This window comes from Pipistrellus kuhlii, unplaced genomic scaffold (assembly GCF_014108245.1).
Source record: "Pipistrellus kuhlii isolate mPipKuh1 unplaced genomic scaffold, mPipKuh1.p scaffold_m20_p_3, whole genome shotgun sequence".
NCBI lineage: Eukaryota > Metazoa > Chordata > Mammalia > Chiroptera > Vespertilionidae > Pipistrellus > Pipistrellus kuhlii.
Window position 1 is genome coordinate 101,617,434 of NW_023425529.1, and position 24,677 is coordinate 101,642,110.

At 40.2% G+C, this 24,677-nt stretch overlaps 1 protein-coding gene across 5 annotated transcripts in view; it reads left to right on the plus strand.

The window, feature by feature from the left end:
- Nucleotides 1-24,677, plus strand: part of STARD13 (StAR related lipid transfer domain containing 13) — a 246,629-nt gene that overhangs the window by 160,398 nt on the left and 61,554 nt on the right. For all 5 annotated transcript variants that reach the window (XM_036455313.2, XM_036455312.2, XM_045588603.1 and 2 more), the window contains exons 2-3: nt 12,898-12,969; nt 16,108-16,189. In XM_036455313.2, the coding sequence (XP_036311206.1) occupies nt 12,898-12,969; nt 16,108-16,189 (154 nt within the window). The remainder of the gene's footprint in view (nt 1-12,897; nt 12,970-16,107; nt 16,190-24,677) is intronic.

Genomic DNA, 24,677 nt, shown 5'->3' on the forward strand with positions numbered 1-24,677 from the left:
CAGAGGTACTCCCTGAAATATATTCAACAGGATGCACATTCTGGAGAAATTCTTTATATTTATAATTAAATCCTCCCAAGAATTGGGTTTATTATTTTAGCCCATAATTATGGAAGCCTGAATTGATAAAAGAGGATGCTTTTTTAAAGCAATGGCAATAGGAATGTTATTCAGCCATCTAGAATATTTGAGAATGACATCCGTTGGCATGGAAAGAGGTTCAAAATGCATTGTCAAATGAAAAATATTATAATTTCATTTAAAGATTATGTAAAATAGTATTATACTTACCCTAGATACACACACACACAGCTTCATAAAAAAAGAATTAGAGACTATATCAACAAAATGTTAATTGCTAGCTGATAGAATTATAGTAAATTTCCCTTTCTTTTTCTTTCAACTTTCTTTTTATAGAGTATCAAAAAATTAAATTATTTTTATTTAATTTTTTAAAAATAAATAAATATAGTGTCCTTACTCAAGTCTTTTCACATATCTGGCCACCCTCCTTGAATGCAGCGAGAGCCCCAGGCTTTCCGTGCTTAGCCTGTCCTGGAGTTGGTTCTTACAATGTGCAGGCCTAAGGGGGGCCAGAGATCCATATTATTGGATAATAGTATCACCAAGCCTTCCCTGGTGCCACTTTGCTGGTGCTTTAGTAATTAAAGGATCCTTGGTAATGCTTTTATATTTGCTAAGTTAATTTGTGTTCTTTCCTTTTATAGTATATTTTGCCCTGGTTTTTGTGCATATGTGTGGATGTTTCAGATCTTAGGTTTAGATTTCATTTAAGAGGAAATTTTGTCACTTTTATCTCTGTTCTTAGGGGAAATTATTATTTTATATCTGACTTCAGTGAGAATTTGGGCAAACATATTAGTCAAACCTTTAATATTCACTATGTTGATAGAAATTGGCATATGCCCAAAGCTGGTCAGGTGACTACATTCATATTGTATAAGGCAAGGTAACCTGAAACTCGATTTAGAAGTAGCTGTGTGTTTACATGACACATATTCCTGCCATTTCCTGCTATGCTCTTACACTTAACATTTAAAGACTACCATCTAAGATTTTATGACAATAATTGTTATGGTCTAAATCAGTGTTTCCCAAACTTTTGACATATGTGTACCCCTTCTATAATTTTCGTAACGTTGAGTACCCCTCGTACTCATGAGAACATAGAATTAGGCGCAGCTAAGCACGGTGCAGTGCATATCCCCACTAAACTCCGGGGCAACGAGTACCCCCACCAAACTCTTCCCGTACCCCTGGGGGTACACGTACCACACTTTGGGAAACACTGGAGACTCTAAATAATTCTTTAAAATTAGAAGTTACTGAACTTATAAATTGAACTATTCAGAGATTTTAAAACTTTTGTGTTTTAAACTTTTAAAATATTTCTATACTTTATATAACTTTTATAAAACTATTTGATTATATTTGGGATGCATTTATGAGAAGCTTCAATTTATATTAACATCAGTGTGTTATGTGGTTAGATCACAGCATGACACAAATCATTAACATATCTCAGTGTCGTATGAAAGAAACAGGGTGCCAACATGCCAGTTAAGTTTCTCACCTCTTCAGTTGGAGCTTAATCTCTTTCTACCAAAAATCAGGTAAAGCTATTTCAACTACCTAAATTCATTTTAATTTGTTTTCTACAAGGGATATATAGTGTCACTGCCTATTAATAGATTACAAAATAAAAATCTCAGTATTTAGAGAGTTAACCTCTAAACTCAGCATTCTTTGGCCTTAAAGAACATGGAGAAAAATGAAACAATAGCTGAAAACTTAATACAGACTTAAGTTTCTTTGATCTGGTTCTTACTATTTGGGATGATTGATTTGTGTTTAGAAAATCATTCAAAGAAGCAGTACCAGTAGACAGATAGAAAGCATCCAGAAAATTAGCACATTTAAAATTTCTCAGTACGTATTTGCTCCTAATACATATTTAAAAATAAAACACACACATAACATACACTATCAAGTTTTTATATATAATCAGATTATATATATATATAAAGCCTAAGTGACTGTTCAATCATTTGGCAATTCAGCTGATAGTTATGATGCGCACTGACCACCAGGGGGAAGATGCTCAACACACAGGCATGGAAACATGGGACAGACTGATGAATCTCAGAGAGAAGCGGGTAGGGAGGAGGGTAGGAAGAGATTAACCAAAGATCATATATGCATACTAGAGGCTCAGTGCACTGATTCATGCACCAGTGGGGTCCCTCAGCCTGGCCTGTGGGGATCTGGCGGAAACCAGCTCTCCAATATCCCCTGAGGAGTCCTAGATTGTGAGAGGACATAGTCCAGGCCCAGGGACCCCAGTAAAATTATATTTGAGTTGTGCTCTTCTTTTCTTGGGATTGATTTAAGCAAACACTAAATCTAACTGATCGAGGGATTACAGTTGCTGAGAAGTTAAATTCACAACGCCTTGAGTTGGGAGTCAGAAACTTTGGTGATGTATATATTGCCCTGTCAGTCCCACAAGGAGTGATATACTTGGAGTTATTTTACATTGTCAAATTCTGTTCTTCTTTTGAGTCCTGAGTGGTACATTACCCCATGGTTATAAAGAAAGCTTTTGAAGTAATTGGAGTACCCAAAGATATAAAAGAATTGAGTTAGTTCAGCTATGGCTGGAAGTATATATAGAAGTGGTTTGATTCCTTAGAGATATGCCTAATTTTAACATTTAAAAACTGAAAGTCTTAAAGCAATACAGGATAGAATACCTGTCCAAGGCAAGAACACTGACTTTCTAGTGGTGGTGGAACTTGTCCCAAGTAGTTTCTCTTCCCCCAGCAAGAAGTCATTGGCATGACAGAGGGTGAATAAGCAAGAGACCTTCTAATACTGGCAGTTTTGCTGACCTGCGGAGGCTAGAGCTTCTGCTGAGAAGCCAACTTCAAGTCAGCTGCACCCTTATTCTTTTTTTTTTTTTTTAAGTATATATTTTATTGAGTTTTTACAGAGAGGAAGAGAGAAGGATAGAAAGCTAGAAACATCGATGAGAGAGAAACATCAATTAGCTGCCTCTTGCACACCTCCTGCTGGGGATGTGCCCGCAACCAAGGTACATGCCCTTGACCGGAATCAAACCTGGAACCTTTTAGTCCACAGGCCGATGCTCTATCCACTGAGCCAAACCGGTTTTGGCTCATGCACTCTTATTCTACATCTTTCCAAGAGATGCCTAAAAAACTGAGTTAGAGACAGACCATTTCCAAAATCTCACATTCTTATCCCAAGAAAGGTTATTCAATACTTAATTGTCTTGGTGGGTCAACATGGAGACATTCTGGTCATTGCCTGCAAATTATGACCGTCTTTCTAATTGTCTGAATCCACTCTCTGTTCCCCTATTTTGCATTTTAGTTGCTTAACTGACTCCACCTAGAGGATCTCTTGGACTTTAGTGGTCAACAGTGGCCATAACTTTAAGAACTGAGGATATTCATGTGCTTGTGTTTGTATGCAGTCTCCCTGAAAAATACCACAAGGGCCTGGTGGAAACAATCTGTACCAAATGAAAGAGGAGAATAAAGAGCTACTCTGCCTCATGAAAAACTTGAATCAAAACAGTTTGGTCAGAAACTATTTGGCTGATATAGCATATATTCTCTGTTTTCTTTTTCTTTGAGATTGAGAGGTACACTTTTAATAATTTTTAAATATTAGTAGGAATATGGGAACAAAGGAATACACACACACACACACACACACACACACACACACACATATAGATAGATAGATAGATAGATAGATAGATAGATAGATAGAGGCCCAATGCACAAAATTCATGCACTTGGTGGGGGGGGGAGGTGTCCCTCAGCCCAGCCTGCACCCTCTCCAAACTGGGACTCCTCGGGGGATGTCCAACTGCCAGTTTAGGGAGATGTCTCTCCTGTCGAGAGATTGGGCCTAACTAAACAGGCGGCAGTCAGACATCCCTTTCGCAATCCAGGACTGCTGGCTCCCAACCGCTCACCTGCCTGACAACCTGATCACCCCCTAACCACCCCCTGCCAACCTGATTGATGCCTAACTGCTCCCCTGCAGGCCTGGTCACCCCCAACTGCCCTCCCCTGTAGGCCTGGCCCCCCTCCATCCCCACAATTGCCCTCTCCTGCTGGCCTGGTTGCCTCTAACTGCCCTCCTTTGAAGGTCTGGTCTTCCCCATCTGCCCTCCCCTGCTGGTCATCTTTGACCACATGGGGATGGCCATCTTGTGCAATAGTGTGAGGGTCAATTTGCATATTACCTCTTTATTATATAGGATATATATACATACACTGAAGAGTGTTCTGGTTCAATTGCAACTGAACAATTGACTTTCTGTGGTGTGTGTGTGTGTGTGTGTGTGTGTGTGTGTGTGTGTGAGAGAGAGAGAGAGAGAGAGAGAGAGTTTGTGAATGTGCTTATATACACTCACACATGCATGTGAAAGATTGTTTACACTTTTCAAATTAATATAGGCCATGCTCTATGGGCAGGGCAGCAGAATTCCAGGCAGAAATGATTCCTAAGAATAATTATGTTTATTGCTGTGACACATTAATGGGTATTCAGTAATAGTTTCAAGTTGAAATCAGGGTCTATAGTTCCTAGTGTGTGCTTCATCTACAGAATGAATGTTTGGAAGCTGTGTTAAATTAGCTTATGCCATATTATGCCACTATCACAAGTTGTCTTCTAAGTTGTAGTGACATTAAACAACAACAAAATTATTTCTTGCTCATATCACATGTCAGTAGCTCATCTGCTGTGACTTTTTCCCCTGTGCCAAAATTTGTGGACCCAGGCTGAAGGAATAGCCTCTATATGAGACATGCTAGCCTTGTAGTAAAGCAAAAAGAACAGGAGAGCTGGCAGAGCTAGGTGATGGCACTTGCAGTTTTGCTTGAAACCAGCATATATTATTTCTGCTCACATTTCATTGGCCAAAGTTGGGCATCTGACCAAGCAGAAGATCAATGGGATTGGAGATACATGCTTCCCATTTGGAGGAAAACTGCAGATTACATAGCAACTGGAAAGAACAGGGAATCATTGGGAATATATAATGAATAAAATGTGTTTGTGTGTATATATATATATTTTATTATAAATTTAATAATTAAATACATTAATAAATGTATATGTTTTATATGTTATGAACTATAACATATGTTAAGCACTTCTAATGTGTGTAAAATTTTTATATAAATAATAAATTTTATGTAAATTATATTTTTAGTGTGGTTGGGAAAGTCACTTTTTAAATATATAAGCAGTCTTTATCATCTTTAGGTATTGATTTTTCCAACCACACTGGTAAAGAGTGATTTAAAACAATTTGCTTGATTCTCTTTTACAATAATAGAAATGATTTTTAGGTAACTGGATTTGCTATAAATCCAACTTGTAGAAGATGTTACAAGTCCTGGGAAACAATACTGGTGTTAAGAATTGGTGATGGAATAGTATGTCTCATCATGTCTGTGATTCGTGTGTTCCAGAAAGAAATACACATAAACACAGCTATGACTCTCTGTGTAAACTGAGTATATTTCAGTGTCACAGATATCCTAGTATATATCTCCCATATTTCTTTCTTCTATAGTTATGTATCAACTGACAGCAAGATATTTTGCTACATACACATCAACGGAAAAGTTGCCTTAAGTTATGGAGAGCTGAAATATGTGTTTATTAATTCTCCTCTGAATATTCATCTTAAATTTATTCTAAATAACCTGTATTTTACTCCTATTAGTAACTTAAATGCCATAAAAAGAAAATGTTATACACATTAGAAAAAATTATATTTGGTATACATTTAAGAATTATTCAGATTTTTTACATAAATCTATTATGTACACAAAGAGTGCAAAGAAATGTAGCCTGATGCCATGACATGGGATCTCAATCAAAGTCTGTTACTACTACAAAACATGATGTTTCATCCCGCACCTGTGATTAAAGTTATAAAGCCCTCAGGGAGAAAGTTTGTATTGGTATGTGTATCTATAAGATATTTGTCATTCAGATACATACCGTATATAGTCAGGATGGATACTGTGGCATTGACTAACAAAACTGGCCTTGTGTATGGCCAGATAAATACACCTTCTTTTGATACATAGGGACTTCACTTGAGAAATTCCCATCTAAAGACAAAGGAGTCTTTTATCTTAAGTAATACATTAACTAATGAAGTTAACTCAGCAATAGAAATCATCCTAAGCCAGCTACTGTGAGCCTGTTGAAATGTTAGTGCCTGTAATATACTTTAATAGTGATAATTTCATTCATTGCTGACAAGTTGTGGTGGTTAAGTCACCAATAATCTTTCAGAAACGGTGCGCACCATGTTATCCAACTTAAGTGAAACAACAAAACATTGTTCTCAAATCTGCTTTTCTTTTTCATTTTATTCAGATTATTACAGTTGTTCCTCTTCCCTCTCCCCCATAGTTTCCCTCCACCCGGTTCCTACCCTACCCTCTGTCCTTACCCCACACCGAACTGTCCTCATCCATAGATGTATGATTTTTGTCCACTTTCTTCCCACACCCCCACACCTTCACACCCCTTTCTCCCCAAGAATTGTAAGTCCACTCCCTTTCTGTGGCCCTGATTCTATTATATTCACCAGTTTATTCTGTTTACCTATGCCGCCATCTTGGTTTCTCTCCCTCAAACCTGCTTTTCTAAATCACATGGAGATCCACAATGTCTTTTTTTCTTGAGCATTTTTAATGAGCATTTATGAAAGAAGATCTACTTAAATTGAAGACAAGTTGTCCATTGAATTGCAGGAGATTTGTAAGAACAACATAAACATATATGCCTATATATAATAATTTTATAAACTATCCACAGTAAACCAGGTTCCTTCTAGCCAGCTAGTTTTCTGGTGGTAATAAAATTTAATGTGACCCAAATTTAAATTTTTGGTCATTTAGAAGGAATGGTATTCCTTTGGGTTAGCTATGGGAATTTGCTATGCCGAGATTAAAGTAAAACAAAATGTACTTAAAATGCTTAGCTGGGTGAACACACTGTTCCTGAGCACTTGAGAAACACCAGTTTGAAAATTCAATGAGACTGTTACATAAGAGGAGGCCTGCAAACCTGGGATGCAAATTTTCTGAGCTCAATATAATTCCTTACTTGACGAGCCCTCTGGAGCCTTGTCCACCAGACTGTATCCAAACTCACTACATATTTCATTCCTGTGTGTGTGTGTGTGTGTATAATTTTTTACGATTTCATAAACAGAAATTGAGATAGAAACATCAACAATGAGAGCAAATCATTGATCAACTGCCTAGGAGGATGGAGCTCACAACCCAGGCATTTGCCTTGACCAGGAATCAAACTGACCTCCTGGTTCACAGGTTGATGCTCAACCACTGTGTCACACCCACCAGGCCATCATATTTCTTTAAGACACAGCTTGTAAACCTCTTTTCAGCCTTCTCCATGCTCAGTCTTCATTGGTGCAATCCTACTGAACTGTTTTGTCTTGCTTTGATGGTATAACCTCCCAGGAGTAAAATATAATTGGCCGTTTCAAAAATAAATTTAAAAAATAAACATCAATGTGAAAAAAAATTGTAGCCCAAAGATATTACAGTATTACCATTTCAACAAATAATTCATTGAATTATGTGTTAGTAATGGGGCAAGATGTTTTTTTTTTAATTGTACCTTTCGGTATTTTTTTGTGTTTTCACCCCTGAGCATGTATAATTAAGAAACATGATAATACTTTTTAAGACTAGCATTGTAGGCCATGGTTAGTTTCTACAGTGTCTTTATTATCATGCCCATTGCTGTGCACTTTTTTGGGCAGCCAGTGAGACAGCCCCCCTCCACTGTGTCTGGACAGAGGTCACATCATGCTCTAAGCATGTACAACTGAGGCAAAGCAAGTAACTCTCCTCCAAGTAGAATCACAAATACCTGGCAGAATATGCCTAGCAGAAAGCCATCTTCTGGATTTATTGAGTGAAGAGGTGTTTGTTTTTGTTGTATTTATTTTTTTTGGGGGGGGGGGAGGGGTGGAGTGAGGTGGGGGATTGTGCAGATCAGGCACCAATTGAAAAAGTTTGATATCCACTCTTTCTACTAGCTGATTTCAGCCCCCAAACAACTGTTGACTTAAGATACCAAAGTTCTTTGATCTTCTTAGTCTAGGGGGAATAGTGTACTCTTAAGAAGCACATCATTCCTGTGTGGGTGGTGGTGACCAAGGAGTGTGGTTTGGACAAAGTGGGTGACAGCCCCACCTAAACCACAAAGAAGAGATTCTTAAGGTAGAGAGAGTTCTGTTATTTGAAGAAGTGGGGAAAGATGTTGGACAAATAAAAATAGATACCTTCCAGAGTAAAAAGGAAATGTTTTTATATATAATAATTATAAAAATTTTATTGAAATTTGATCATGATACTAAGCCAAGTAGATTGCATTTTCTCCAGTAACATACTGCAATAATCTCCATAGAGGTCTGTTCTAGGGCATTCTCTGGTTCCACCCCATACTTAGATTTACATGGGGGGAACTTGCTATAGGTTGCTGCTTTTCTTTGTAGCCCTGGAACTACAGGGTCAGATATGGATGGAAATACAGAAAAAAATGAAACTGTGAAAATGTGATTGTAATGACCCTTAAAACTATTATATAATATTAGAGGCCTAGTGCACTAATTCATGTACAGGTGGCATCTGGCCAGCCCACCCTGGATAGGGACCAGTTGGGCTGGGCCAGCAGTGGGGAGGGGCCATGGGTGGTTGGCAGGCCAGCCCTGCCCCCTAGTCATAATCCCAGTTGAACTCCTGGTCCAGGGGACAATTTGCCTTTTATCATTTAGGACTAGAGGCCTGGTGCATGAATTTGTGCACATGTGGGGTCCCTTGGCCCATCAGGGCTGTCTCACCCAGTCCCAATCGGGGACCGATGGGGGCCTGCTGGCCAGGAAGGGACTGTGGGAGGGCTCCAGGGCATGTCTAGCCCTCTTGCCCAGTCCTGATCAGCCAGACTCAAGCAGCAAGCTAACCTACCAGTCAGAGGATCTGTTTTCTGGTGGTTAGTGCGCATCATAGTGACTGGTTGAACAGCTGACTGAATGGTCAACCAATTGGTCAGACACGTATATGCTTTTATTATACAGGATTATACTGACTAGCAAGAGTACAGTCAAAAAAGATTTTCATACACTCCTCAAATGTCATTGAACTCTTATTAGGTAAATATTTATGAAATGATGACACTGACAATAATGATTTCTTTTTTATTCTATAATTATTTTATCCACTGCAAGGGTAATATGCCTTGGGGAAAAGATTAACATTTGGCTGATAGGTTTTAATAGGTACAGAATCAATAAAAGTGAAGGCTTTTTTTTTTTTTTTCCTCCATTTCAACTCAATAGGCAAAGTCAAATTTGTAGTGGTTCATTATGCCAGGTTATTTTGTTTGTTTGCTTTGTCACTAGGTAGTAAAGAAGAGTTCATTTTGTTCTTAAATTGATAAATCAAGGTGGCCTACAGCTATAGTGGGGAGTAGGAGGGGTTAATGTGTTTGAGAGACATTTAAGAACTAGATCAGTGAGTTAGATGTGGGGAATGATGGTAAGGAGCCGAGCCATGGCTGGGGTGTGGCTTCTTTTCATTTATTATTTACAAATTACAGTTTTTGTTGTCACCTGACCTTGAGATAGAAAAGTGAAATTCCTATGCATTAAAAATATTAGCATGTTTGAGAGTTTGATTCAGTTGGATTCTGGTTGAGATTTGATTATTTACCTTTATGTATAGGTAGGATTTCAGTTTATTATCTATGCTGCTCTTATAAAATAAAGTGATTTAGAGAGACTTAATGTGAAAATTTCTAGGTTAGCCTGAGCCTTATTCTACTACCTAACCCAAGTCTTCAGTTCTGAAAGTCTTTTTTATAGGGACCTCTGCTGCTTATCATTCCCCAGTTCATTGTCTTTCTTTCTCCAGTGTCTGAGCCACACCCACACCCCAACCCCTTCCCTAGGCTGACAGAGTCTATACTTTCTTATAAGTTCATTTCCCACTCTTCTTTGAGCTTTTTATGTTATAGAGCCCCTTCCTTCCAGTTCTATTCCACTTATTCTTTGTAGCCTGTTTCTCTGTTTAACACTGAATTTCCATAGTAATAAGTTATAATAAAATAGAAAAAGGAAGCCCTAACTTGGTTAGGCTTGGCTGGTTTGGCTCCATGGGTAGAGCATTGGCCTGCTGGACTGAAGGGTCCCAGTGTCGATTCCAATCAAGGGCATATGCCTAGGCTGCAGGCTCAATCCCCAGTAGGGGATATGTAGGAGGCAGCTGATCAATGATTCTCTTTCATCATTGATGTTTCTATCTATCTCTCTCTTTACCTTCCTCTTTGAAGTCAATAAAAACATTTTTAAAAATAGAAAAAGGTATTCTATTTATGTAGTTCAAATAGAAAATACAGAAATCTGTGCTTCTCTAAGACCTACTGCCTCATAATTAAGTAGAACATCTAGAAATTAGGTATTTCTTCATTATTATACTACTAGTGACCCAGTGCACAAAATCCATGCACATTAAAAGGGAATCAATTAGAGAAAATATTTTAATATTGCTATTTGCCCTTTCTCTAAAATAGAAATGTCAGAGATTAAAGAAAATTAGTAAAATGTATACGAAAATCTTCTTTCTGTCAGAGTCTGGGGCATGCCATGGAGACCAGAGTCAAGTCCCCCCACCTCCACCCATGTGCACTTTGAAATCATGCAAGACCCAGACTCAGCCAGCCCCAGCCCCATTGGGCTAGATCCAGACTCTGCCGGCCCCATCCCCGTCAAGCCCCACCAGGTGTGGGGGCAAGCCTTTAGGTACCCTGGCCCAGGCTACAGGGTGCAGCCTGAGGTCCCCTGTCAAGCCCCACCAGGTTGGGGGCATGGCCTCAGGTTCCCTGCCCCAGCCCAGTGCCAAGCAGTCTCAGGTCCCTGCTGATTGCTCATTAAAGCTTATTAGGGGACCTGATCCTCTGCTGTGGGTGCAGCCATCTTGTGTTATGGAATTCCTGCTTCCACTGTGGGCACAGCAATTTTGTTATGGTGTGACAGTCAATTTGCGTATTCCCTCTTGATTAAATAGGGTATTTAACTAAAATGCAAATTTGAAGCTTAAAATTTTGGAGGCAAATTTTTAGTAGTAATTCACCTCATTTTCTACATAGTATAGTCAGAATGTGCATTTCCTACTACCCCTGAAATTCTTGTGTAATTTTCCAAGTGAAAGCCTTCACAAAAGGACTCTCAAATTAGTACTAAATAGAACTTTGAGCCATAAAATAGTTGCCTTTTGTATCTTCTGAGGGGAAACCCCCAATTTATCCAATACAGAACAGTTCAGCTGAAGGTCCTGAACTTCATTGTGGATCTCAGAGACACTCCTCCTGATAGAGATGTTTCCCAAAGCTTTTATTTCCAGGTTGGTGCCCTGAGCATTTCTGAATGATGTGTACATGGCAGGAACAAGTACTGTTAGATCTATGCTAGTAGCAATTATGTCAAGGAAAACACTCCAAATTTAGAAACTGTCAACCACTAAAATAACAGTGGATTAGGTGATGCCCAAAGAAGCATGCATTCTGGAACAAAAATCACCAACAGGCTCTCCCCCCTCCCCCAAATTTAATGGCAAATTTCAGTCTGTGTCCAACCAGATCAGTGGTAGAGGAGTATTGGTTTTTGCTCTTCCTTTAGGGGCTTATACAAAATCTGGCCATTGGTTTGTTTCCCTAATACATACTAGATAGCTCTGTCACATTAAACATTATACATCACAGACACTAAGCTTTCAGGGTAGATGTATAGGCTCCTATAGATTGTTTTTGTGCAGTGGTCCCCCAACTCCCTGTACACTTTGGCTTTCACTGTGGGGGGGAAAGCGAATATTGGAGTAAATGCAAATTCAAGGCCTTATCAGGCTCCTTCCCAACAGCAAAATAAGGGGCCTATAATAATATATTGTTTAATTTCCTTTGGAGAAACTGGACTGTTGACAGATGAACGTCTTTTCCCTTGCACTCATATTTCTTTAACAGAGTTGTGGTTGGGAAATGATCCAGGAATCACAAGGTCAAGTAGTGACCTGGTTCACATACCATAGACTCCTCTCCGCTCCCTCCACAGCATCTCCAAGCAGGTAGTCTCCAAGATGTTGGTACATCCACACCAAAAATGGTCACTCAGAGGTAACATGAACTTCTTGAATTTGGCCTTCTGTGGTTCTAGCAGGCCCATCAAACTCAAGTCTCAGTTCTGGATAAGCAGCACTCTGCAGCCTGACATCATTTTAATGTACTTGGTGAATGGGCATTGTGTTATAAGGCACAGAGAATTAAAGGCATTGGCAGACATTGGATTTTTGTAATACCTTTCTTCGTGAGAAAATAAACTTTCCTAGACTATTCAATTGTATTCTTTCTTTTATTATCCCAAGAGTAAAAGAATAAAGGAATGTTCATAAATATTCTTAGCCTTATCTTTGAAAGTTAAAAAAAAAAATTTTTTTTAAAGTATCGTAAGAACTATTTTCTCCTCCCTATTCCCCTGCTTTCCTGCTGTATAAATGAAGACATTTTTTGCTGTCGACATTGAAGATAATCTTAAGAGACACATAGCAGGTACCTTGGAGATACTTGCTCATTTTACACTCATTTCTGGGAAGGCCCACTTCAACACACCTGAGAACAATGTTGCTTTATAATAACTTGCACACAGTGCTCACCCGTTTCTTTTTGATTAAGAAAGTAGGGTACGAGTGTGACCTTTTAACTCTTTTCCCTTCTTGTATTTTTCAGAAATTGAGGCAAAGGAAGCATGTGACTGGCTCCGTGCTGCTGGGTTCCCACAATATGCTCAGTTATATGAGGGTAAGTTGGCCTTTCCTTCACTCTTTATAAGGAGAATAATGCAAAATAAACTTCTAAGTCTTTTCTTATCTTTTTTTTTTTTTTTTTCTTTCCTGTCTCTTTCACTAGGCTTTGTGATGGCCAGGGCTTATACTGATGCCAATTTGGGAATAAATATTGTTTCCCAAGCCTATTTTTCTTGCTGTTCTGCACTTTCTGATCACCTTTTTACCATCATTCCCGACTCTATCTTTTCCTTCAGTGTTTTGCCAGGGTAGCTCTTCACTTCCTTTTTTTGTTTTCTTTAATTTTTTTTCTTCTTTATTACTCTTAATTTTCTTGAGAATACAATAAATTAGTTGTTGAAAATTTTCCTAGAAATAACAAAACTAATTGTCTTAAGGCTTATCTTCAGTTCTGCTAACTTTATATGAACACTAGAGGCCCATTGCACGATATTCATGCAAGAATAGGCCTTCCTTCCCCTGACTTAGCTCCTGGCCACCTGGGAGCTTGCAAGTCCTTGCTCCCTTCTGGAGCACCGCTCCTATAGCTCCCTCCACCACTCCCCCTCCCCCTCATAGCAGGCATCCTGACCCAACCAGCCACTCCGCGCCTACATATACAAATTAGTCCACAATCTTTGTTGGATTAATTTGCATACTCACCCCTGAGTATGCAAATTAACCTTTCATTATTTGTCTGTCAGATTGTGTTTAAGCCATATCTCTGTATATAAAAGGCTAGTATGCTAAGTGTCTGATCGTTTGGCCTGTTGCTATGATGTACGCTGACCACTAGGGGACAGACACTGAATGCAGGAGCTGTTGTAATGTGCACTGGCCATATACAGAGAAATGGCACCACAGAACTGGTACCCACAAAGCAACACTTGGCTTCCCCCAAGTGGGATATAGGCCCTGGAGCAACAGCCCCCAAATTGCAGCCAATGCTGCCAAGACACCATGGCACAAAATGTGGCCCATAGCCCAGCCCAGCCCAGAAACAGGTGGTTGTGGGCACTGGATAATGATGTCATGTAGCAATGCCCAGCTTTCTCTCTCTAGTGATTAGCCTCCTTGGAGTTTCTTCAGCTCAGGAACACAACTTGCTTTCTAGCCAGGTGAAAACATCTTACATTTTAATCAAATGTCTGTGAACTGTTTTTCCCAAGCCTCATCTCATTTGATTTTCACAGAAGCCCTAGAATAGGTAGATAGGAGACTTGGTGGAATCCTATTTTCATTAGCCAGAAAACGGATATTTAGAAAGCTTAGAAACTTGACTTGATGAAAAGAAGTAAGAAATGGTGGATCTTGAAAATGACTTCAGTTTTTCTCACTGGTCAGAATATAGTCAAACATTGCTGCAGTTAAATATTTTACCCTTTGTTTTCTCTTCATGATCTACAATATTAATCTCCTTTGTGTTAATATTTACTGCTGAGTTGCTGACAATTACCTGAAAGAGAAGTTAGGGTGCTTCACTGGACTGGTAAAAGTTTAGCTAAATCAAAAAGCAGATCTAATTAAGCAAGTTTATCTATATATATAAAACTCTCACTAGCGCCAATCACACACATGTGTTTCAATCTGTCATTGTTGATCGTGAATTTGGTTGACACTTCTATTATAGAGAAACAGTGAATAGTGATATTAAAATATTTTTTCTAATTAATTTCCTTTCAATGTACATAAATTTGTGCACTGGGCCACTAGTTCATTGAATGAATGTAATAAAGAGAATAGCAAACACTATGTAGAACATTCAATGTGCCAGGTACTATTCAAAGCAATTTATATTACTACTAGAGGCCCAGTGCACAAATTTGTGCACAGTTGGAGTCCCTCAGCCTGGCTGGCGATTGAGCCAATTGGAACCCTCTTGCCCAGTCCTGATTGGGGCCAATCGGGGCCAGCTGGCCAGAAAGAGAGATGGCAGGAGGTTGGCTGGCTGCAGGAGGTTGGCTATGTGAGCACACTGACCACTAGGGGGGCCAGCTCCTGCATTGAGCATCTGTCCCCTGGTGGTCAGTGCACATCATAATGACTGGTCGTTTGTTCAATCAGTTATTTGGTCGACCAGTGGTAACATTGCTTAGGCTTTTATATATATATATAGTTTCATTTAATATTCACAATAAACCTCATGCCCATTTTCCAGATGAAGGAACAGGCCCAGAAGTGGTTAAGTGCCTTGAACCTGGTTCTACAGCTAGAGAGTAGCAGAGCCAGGACTGAAAACCAGGACATACACTGCACACACTCCCTCCCTCGCAGAATAAGACTGTCTTCATTCTTGAACCACCTAGAATTCACTTATTACTTTTTTTCACCAGAAGAGAAATTATTTGTTTCCAAATTGTATTAAGATTTACATACCCCTAGCCATATTTTATGACTGGCAAGATGGAAGCAGTACAAAATATAAAATGAGGAAGAGAAATAATGGCAGGGTAATGACAGTGAACTGATATTATCTGTTACATTTGGCTAAGGCCTCTATTACAATGATCTCCAGATTTTCACTTTGAATGAGGTACCTAAAATTAACATGGTGTCTTACATATTGCCCTTGACCTCCAACACTGGCATAAATAGAATGTGGAAAAAAGCGATGAAGGTGGAATTCCTTTTTCTCTTTGGATAAAATTAGTTGTTTGAGGATTTTGCTTATACGCTAAAGTGATTCAAGATTTTGCTACAAAATAAAAATTTGAGGCCATTGAGTTTCGTGTATTTTGGGAAATGTTCTTTCTGAAGAAAAATCAACACAAACCAACCATTCATGAACAGGTCAGGATACAAGTGAGAGCTTTAAGTCAATGAGGAAAATGTAAAACCGTTTCTCCATAAAGGCAAATGTTTTGATAATGATGAGCTATAAAAATGCAGATATTTATTATTCAGTCCTATCCAAAGTCAAATGCTTAGTTATTCTCATATTTCATTCTCTTTTTTTGTATACTTAAAAGCAGTTATTGTGATGAAAATAAAACGGCTTGCTATCTTAAACAGTACCCTCATACTCCCCATCAATGAAGAGTAACTGCTGTTAATATTATTCCTGTGTACAAAAACATGGTAGCCTGAAGATGTGTGTCTATTAAGATAAAACAAGGCACATAAATACTTTTGTCTTCCTCCTTATCTCTTTCAGATTCACAGTTTCCCATCAACATTTTGGCTGTTAAAAACGATCATGATTTTCTTGAAAAGGACCTTGTAGAACCTCTTTACAGGTAAATCATGTGGAGTACTTTTGCTTCTTTCAATTGTTTCCAATAGGCACCACTATATTGAGTAAGTTCAATAGTTCAGTAACTTCATTGAATGCCAGGCATTCTAAGTATATACTATCGTGAGCATGATCAGTCCTGGTTTCATGGAGCTTAAATATTAGTAGGAAGCTTCAGAAAACAGACTGGAAAAGGAAAGAGAGAGTGAGAGAAACAGAAAGGGAGAAGGAGAGGTTATCTCAGAGAATGTGCAATGCTATGAAAAAAGTAAAACAAGATGAGGCTAGAGACAGTGGTTGTGGTTGTGAGTACCCACTGTAGTGGGAGAAAGCAGCATGTGTGGTCAAGGAAAGCCCTGAAAATCTCCAGGAGTATGTCCAATTTGCCTATATTTTTTGCAAGTCAAGTGATTATAGTAGAAAACTGGAATATGTAAGCTCAAGTAATTATATTGGCAACTTGGAATATTTAAGTCTATGTGAAAGATGCTATAAGAAGACCAGATGTGTCCTATATAATAAAAGCCCAATATGCTGTGTCCAGTCATTCCATGTTCCATTTAGCTAATCAAAGCATAATATGCTAATGATATGCTAAGACCACTCAACTGCTCCCTGTGATGTGCACTGACCACCAGAGGCCAGACAGTCAACAGGTCGACCATTACTTATGACATGCACTGACCACCAAAAGGCAGATGTTCTAACTGGTAGGTTAGCAGCTGATTGGGACTGAGCAAGATGAGCTGGACGTGCCCTGGAGCCCTCCTGTGGTCCCTCCACAGCTGGCCAACATCCCGTGTCTCTTCCCGGCCCTGATTGTGGGTGGGAGATAATCAAAGACCATCCTATGTAATAATAGGCTAATATGAAAATCGACCAAACAGCAGAACAACTCGTCGCTAGGATGTGCACTGACCACCAGGGAGCAGATGTTCAGCGTAAGAGAGTGCCAGTCACTCAGGAGCCTGGTTCATGGCTGGTGAGTGCAGCAGCCCCTCCCACCTCCTCAGTAGCTCTAAGAATGTCCGACTGCCAGCATAGAACCTCACCCCCGAGTGCATGAGTTTCGTGGTCCAGGCCTCTATTATAAAAATAATCCCCTCCCCTCAAAGAATTTATAATCTGGCTGAAGAAATCTAGTTGAAGAAATAAAACATGAGCACATGAAAAAATAAGTGATTAAAATTTTGGTAATAGTAAAATGCCAATGTAATCAATACGTCTGAATTAAGAGCTGCATAGGAATTTGTATGTGTCTGGGAATTTGAAATTTCCTATGGAAAAGTCCTAGAGAGTCCAGGACTGGAAATAAATATTAGTTACAGGAGACAAGTCATTTTTCCCATGCCACACAGCTAGTAAGGGGATAAACTGACCTTTGTATGTTATAGTCCTTATAAGTTATAAGCCAGTGGTCTTTCTAGTACATTCTGCATTTGACATAGAAAATATGGTATTTTAATAGGAAAGGAATAATGAGCAAAACTTTTGTGACAATAAGAGAAACAAATGTATGTTAGTATGATATATAAATAACCTGAGGTTTATTGAATCTTCAGATATGTATATTTCAGTGTTCACAGGTTGGTCATTCGATGGTTCCTGTATGAAAATAGATTTACATTAAGAAATGATCGCCGAAACCAGTTTGGCTCAGTGGATAGAGCATTGGCCTATGGACTGAAAGGTCCTGGGTTCAATTCCGGTCAAGAGCATGTACATTGGTTGTGGACACATCCCCAATGGGGGGTGTGCAGGAGGCAGCTGGTCGATGATTCTCTCTCATCGATGTTTCTAACTCTCTATCTCTCTCCCTTCCTCTCTGTAAAAAATTAATAATAATAAAAAAATGATCTCTGAATGTTCAAAGCAAACACTGCTGTGGGTTAGCTTAAGTGAGTATAAGAGCAAAGAACTCTTCAAATGAAAGGAACAGACCATTTGGACTAGAAAACAAACAAGCCCAGAATGCCATTTGTGAGCATTTATGGGAGGAATAGATGGTTTGATTGTGATTGTTTAAAGGTAATGAATTGGAAAAGCCACATTTTCTCTTCAGGATGTCCGAAACACACTCCAGGCAGGAGCAGCTCCCTCTTCAAAAGCATTCATCGGATTCAGAACTATACAAGTAGCACCTCATCCTGAGTATTCCCTCTTAGTTTTAATCAGGGGTATTTTTACTAGTTGCCTTTTTTAACTAAATCATTTTTACATTTTAATTGTATTATGTTATTTTCCCCCAATGAATTTTTAAATTTATGTTTTCTTTACATTGAGGTGACATATATAGTAAAACTCAGTATTTTCAATGCAATGTAGTTTTTTGAGTTTTTACAAATGCCTGAAGCTATCTAACCACTACCACAACCTAGAGATAGAACAACTCCTTCCCCCAAGAAAATTCCCCCGATCTCTTTTATCATCAACCTTTACCCCTGCTCTCAACCCCTGCCAACCACTGATCTGGTTTTTGCACCTATAGTTTTGCCTTTTTCAGAATGCTATATAAATGAAATAAAGACTTTTGGCTCTGGCAACTTTACTTAGTACAATGTAGTTTAGATTAATCCGTGTTGTTTTGTATATCCATCCATATAATTTCTGGGTTGTATTCCATTGTATTCCACTGCAGTTTGTCTATCCATTCACCAATTGAAAGAACCTCCACATCTCACTGTTGTTTCAGTAACTCAGACAGCACTAGAATATAGTAGGTGCTCTATAAATATCTATTGCTGCAAGTCAAAATGGAAGGTGACCAGCAGCTGCAACAGAATGCTGAAGGAGTGAGGGAAGGAAGAGAAAGGGAGGTGGGAGGAACCATGAGATGGTGGCTCATGGGCGGTGGCAAGGGAAGGAGGAGATGAGGAGGCAGGGAGGTGTGGAACCTGATCACCAGTCAGGCATAGGGATGCTACCCATGCAAGAATTTTGTGCACCGGGCCTCTAGTGTTAAATAATAGTAAATAGTGTCTGGTTTTATGAATATTAATACATTTTCAATTTTTCTCTTTTAGAATATTCATCACAGAAAATATATAGTATTACATAATGTGTTATGTCTTATAGTAATACTAGATATAGTATTACATAATGTGTTATGTCTTATAGTAATACTAGAGGTACGGTGCATGAAAATTGTGCATGGGGGGAGTGTCCCTCCACTCAGCCTGAACCCTCCTGGAACCCCTTGAGGGATGTCTGACTGCCCATTTAGGCCCAATCCTGATGGCCCTAAATGGGCGGTCAGACATCCCTCTCACAATCCAGGACTGCTGGCTCTTCACTGCTCGCCTGCCTGCCTTCCACTATGCCCCTAACCGCTTCTGCCTGCCAGCCTGATCACACCCTAACCACTCCCCTGCCAGCCTGTTTACCCCTAACAGCCCTCCCCTGCAGGCCTGGTCACCCTTTACTGTCCTCCTCTGCAGGCTTGGTCCCCCCCAACTGCCCTCCCCTGCAGGCCTGGTCATCTCCAACTGCCTTTCCCTGCAGGCCTTGTCACCCTCAACTTCCCTCCTTTGCCAGCCTGGTCACCCCTAACTGCCGTCCCCTGCAGGGTTGATCACCCCCAACTGCCCTCCCTTCCAGGTCTGGTCCCTCCTAACTGCCCTCCCCTGCTGACCATCTTGTGGCAGCCATCTTTGACCACATAGGGGCAGCAATCTTGTGTTGTAGGAGTGATGGTCATATAGGCTTACATGATAATCATGGTCACTGCTTCCTCTAAAGTTCTGTCCATAAACAAAAACAAATCTCAAAAAGTCTTTAAAACTTTTATAAGGTATTCAATATATACCAACCACTACTCTTTGTGTTTTACAAGTATTTACTCATTTAAGTTTCATAACAATCTTTTAAGGTAAGCAGTAATAACATTACCATTTTACAGATGTGAAAACTGAGGCAGAGATATAAAATATTTTACCCACTTATACAAGTAAATGATAGTGCTAGGATTAGAAGCCAAGCTAGGCTTCCTCTGGAGTTTTCAAAAAAAGCTAAGGTCTTGTTGTGAAATATAATGTGGAGTACTTTCCATTTTTTCCTTTTGAATGTCATTCTTCTAGAGATGCCTGTGTTGCCTCATGATTTCCGAAATGTGACTTGTGAATCCTCAGGATAGAAATTCTTGTTGCAGCCGAAACCGGTTTGGCTCAATGGATAGAGCGTTGGCTTGGGGACTGAAGGGTCCCGGGTTCGATTCCGGTCAGGGGCATGTACCTTGGTTGCGGGCATATCCCCAGTAGGGGGTGTGCAAGAGGCAGCTGATTGATGACTCTCATCAATGTTTCTAACTCTCTCTCTCCCTTCCTCTCTGTACAAAATCAGTAAAAAAAAAAAATATTAAAAAAAAAAGAAAAAAGAAATTCTTGTTCCATTTTCACCTCATACACCATGGAACTCCATTAAAAATAATCAAAATAAAAATGTAAAGCACAGTTTGTTCTCTTGTGAAGAGATTAGAGCTGATTTACTGTCAGGAGAGGAGCAGAGCCTTGTCATTTGTTCCTTCAGTAACTTCCTCAAAGCTGTCTCTTGTGGGCCTCTTTTTACTACAGGATCTGCACCCTAAGATCCCAGGCTAATGCAGTGATTCTAACCCACCAGGCAAAGAGCATTTTGCCCTCCTCTCAACATCTGAGTACATTTTTGCTTATCACAACTGGGGTGATCGTATTGGCATCTAATGGATAGCAGCTAGGATGCTGCTAATCTTCCTACAGTGCACAGGACAGGACAGCCTCCCATAAGAAAGAAGCATCTGGCCTCAAATGCCAGTTGTGCCAGGGTTGAGAAGTGAGTAAACTATGAGCTACTGAGGCAAATGCTCTAATAAATTTTTAGCATTTTTAAAACTAATGTTCAGAAAAGGTATGTTCATCACCGCCCCTTCTTTCCCCATGAACTCCACCAAATGTTGCCTATATAGTATAGGACCAGGCTTGGGGTACAGACTCACACAAACATGGTCAGGTCAAAATAGGGAATCTCCTATCCTATCTAATAAAGAGGGTATATGCTAATAGACCATCTCTCTATCACAAAGATGGCTGCACCCACAGCTGAGGCCAAGTTCCCAAAAGGAGCCTTAAGGAGCAATCAGCAGAGAACTGAGGCCACACCCTTCCCCTCCCCCGTGGGGCTTTTGGGGAACCTCAAGGTGTGCTTCCTGTCCTGGTGATGGGGGGCCTCAGACTGCTCCAGCGCCAGGCCAGGGGATCTCAGGCCATGCCCCCTACCCAGCAGGGCTTGACGGGGGACCTCAAGGTGCACCCCTAGTGCTGGATCAGGCAAACTCAGGCCATGTACCTAACTAGTGGGGCTTGACAGGGCACCTGAGACTATACCCCCCCTGCTGGGTGGGGCTTGATGGGGAACCTCAGGCCATGTCCCCCACATGGTGGGGCTTGACAGAAGAACTCAAGGCATGCCCCCCACCCTGGTCTGGGCTGAAGAACATACGGCCATGCTCCCTGTCCTGGTGATGGGCAAGGGGACTGAGGCTGTGTCCTCTGCCCAGCAGGGCTTAACAAGGGTGGGACTGGCCTGGTCTGGATCTAGCCCAGTATTGGGGAGCCAGCCAGGTCTGGGTCTCACGCGATTTTGAGGTGCAAGTGGGTGGTGGGGACTTAACTCTGGGTCCCATGGTGAGCCCCAGACTCTGACAAAAGGAAGGTTTTCATATACATTTTACTAATTTTCTTTCATCTGTGACACTTCTATTATAGAGAAAGGGCAAATAGCAATATTAAATTATTTCCTCTCATTCATCCCCTTTAATGTGCACAAATTTTGTGCACCGGGTCATTAGTATTTACATAAATTTGTATGAAAAGCATATCTTTATATTTTAAAATGACCTCTTATATAATCTTTTTCAACCAGCTACTCAAAATGACTATATCTTCCTAAATTTTCATGAAGAATACATAAGAAACTATAAAATAGGACATTAGATTGAGGGAGAAGAAATTTTTATATTTTTAATGTCATTCATATATATTTACATTAGATATTTGTATTGCATTATTAAAAACATTGCCAGGTAAATAATAGATAATAATGGCTGACAATTAGTGAGTGTTTACTATGTGCTTAGTAGTATGCTATGCTCTTTACATTGATCTCACTTAAATATCATAGGTACCTATGAGTAACAGGTGCTACTATTATTGTCATTGATTTTGTTCAGAAGTAAGGGTGGCCAGACTCCTCCTAGTGTAAGCAGCTAGGTAATGGTGACAGCCTTCCCTGAGGCAGGGAACAGCTGTGGCTGGAAAGCAAGTAGAGTCTGGCCAGGGTCTGAGGAAGAGAAGGTATGGTGAATTGAGGTGCCTGAGGAGCCAGTTGCAAGTAGAGATGTCCAGTGTGCAGCTGGGTGTGCAGGTCTGGAGCTGAACAGGGACCTCAGGACCTCAGCTCCAGACCTGGAGGTAGAGATGTGAAATCATCCACATATGAAAGTGTAAAGGGCCTGAGAGTGAGTGAGGTCACCTAGGAAAAGCAAAGAAGGCCAAGACAGTGAAAGAGAAGAGGACCAATACTGATCTCTGTGGACCCACATCTAGTGGGCAGATAGGAGTGGGTGCCCACGGTGCTGAGGAGTGAGTGCTCCATGCCATCCAGTTACCTCTGGGCTGTTTTTGTTTTTCTTTCAGTTTTTTAACTTTTAAAAATATCTGAATGTGACACTTGTTTCAACTTGAACTTGTTCTCACTAGATTATCTGGATTAGATGCAATTGTTGTGAAGAGTTAAAAAGCTAAGGACATCTCATGTGACTTTTCCAATATGGGCATATGTGAATTGAAAATTTGTCTGAAGTTGTACAAGCTAAAGGAGCTCAAGATAACGTAGACCTTTTTTTTTTTTTTTTCTTTAGCACTTTATCGGTTTGCAGATGGAGTTTACACTCTTCCTTGAAACCTTGACTATTAGAACATATAACGTTTAAAATTATTTTCTGGAGATGTAATTCACAATATGATGATTATGGTTAACAATACTGTATTGTACCTTTGGAAGTTGCTTAGAGAGATCCTAAAAATTCTCAGCATAAGAAAAGAATTGTAACCATATGGCAATGGAAATTTGCTAAACATATTGTGGTAATCATTTTGCAAAAGATTCATATATCAAATCATTATGTTGTACACCTTAAATTTATACAATGTTATATGTTAGTTATATCTCACTTTAAAAAATGTATTCTCTTATGCCAATCACAGAATTCTACGCATACATCTTCTTCCCTGTAAATAAAATACACATACTTCATTTTCCTTGCATAGCTAGATTTTTTGATGCTTCATCTCTTTTCTCCCTAACTTCAGCTAGTATTCAGGGACACTAGTTTGTGAGTAATGTTCTGGAAGAGAGGCCAGCATTTCTGCTGCAGCCCTTGGTAGGAGAACACCCAGAGCGAAACACTTAGCAGAGCAGAGGCACGGCCTTCTCCAGGTGTGCAGAGCACAGTGACAGCCACTTGTGGATGTCTGATTGCATTCTTTCTTCCTCTCAGATACAGTAAAGCCCTCCTCTTGGCTGGCCAGTGATTTTTGGAAGGCCTCACCCTCACTGAGTACATACTAGAGTTGTCTGTTTGGCATGGCTTTCCACCCTGCTCTGCAGGATCGCTTTTGTAAACTCCAGGGCAGTGGGGAGACCCTTCCCAGACCTTTCTCCCAGAGCTGCTGCCATAGCTTTCAGTCTCCAGTGACTTTGTTCCTGAACTTCTTTAGGACCACACCCAGAACACTCCTAAACACACAGGGCCCTTGGCCCTTCAAGCCTGTGGTTTTAAGCAGAATGGCATGTTAGAAATGAATTCAGTACCCTTGCTTGTTATTCCTCTCATGCCTTTGACAGGAATACTAGAAACATCACAGGGAGTGATGTTAAATCAGCATGGGAAACCTCATGAGCAATCTAAAGTCTGGCCGTTTAAAACGTGGATCTAAACTATGTGGAAGGGGAGGGTTCCATTGCTTTCCTATATACATCTGCAGGGCAGGGCTTTTCTGTTCTCCCAGCCTCTGTAACAGGGTAAGTGGAAAACTCCTCTCAGACACAGCCCAGACTACCCTGCAGGTCATCTAGCCATCCTCTTGGCACACACTGTGCTCACAAATCCCCAGCCTTTCCTAGTTCACTGGGCACCTGGGTTCTGCCCTCCCGGCCGTCCTTTCTCAGGTTCTCTCTCCTGTGTGCTCCAGGATCACCGCCTCACCCAGGGTCTGGTTAACTGGGGAGGCTTAGACTTTCCACCAGTTTCTAAGTACTCAGTAGTAGGGACTGCATCTTATTGAATGGTATGTCCTGAGGGCTGGGTGCTTTATGGCTTGTGCTGAGCAGGAATTCAATAAATGTTCATTCAGTTGAACTGGAACATGAAAGAAAATGACTTATAAGTTCACAAATCATTTAACTGCTTTTACATGTTAGAGCACATGTGTCAAACACAAGGCCCTCGGGCCAAATCC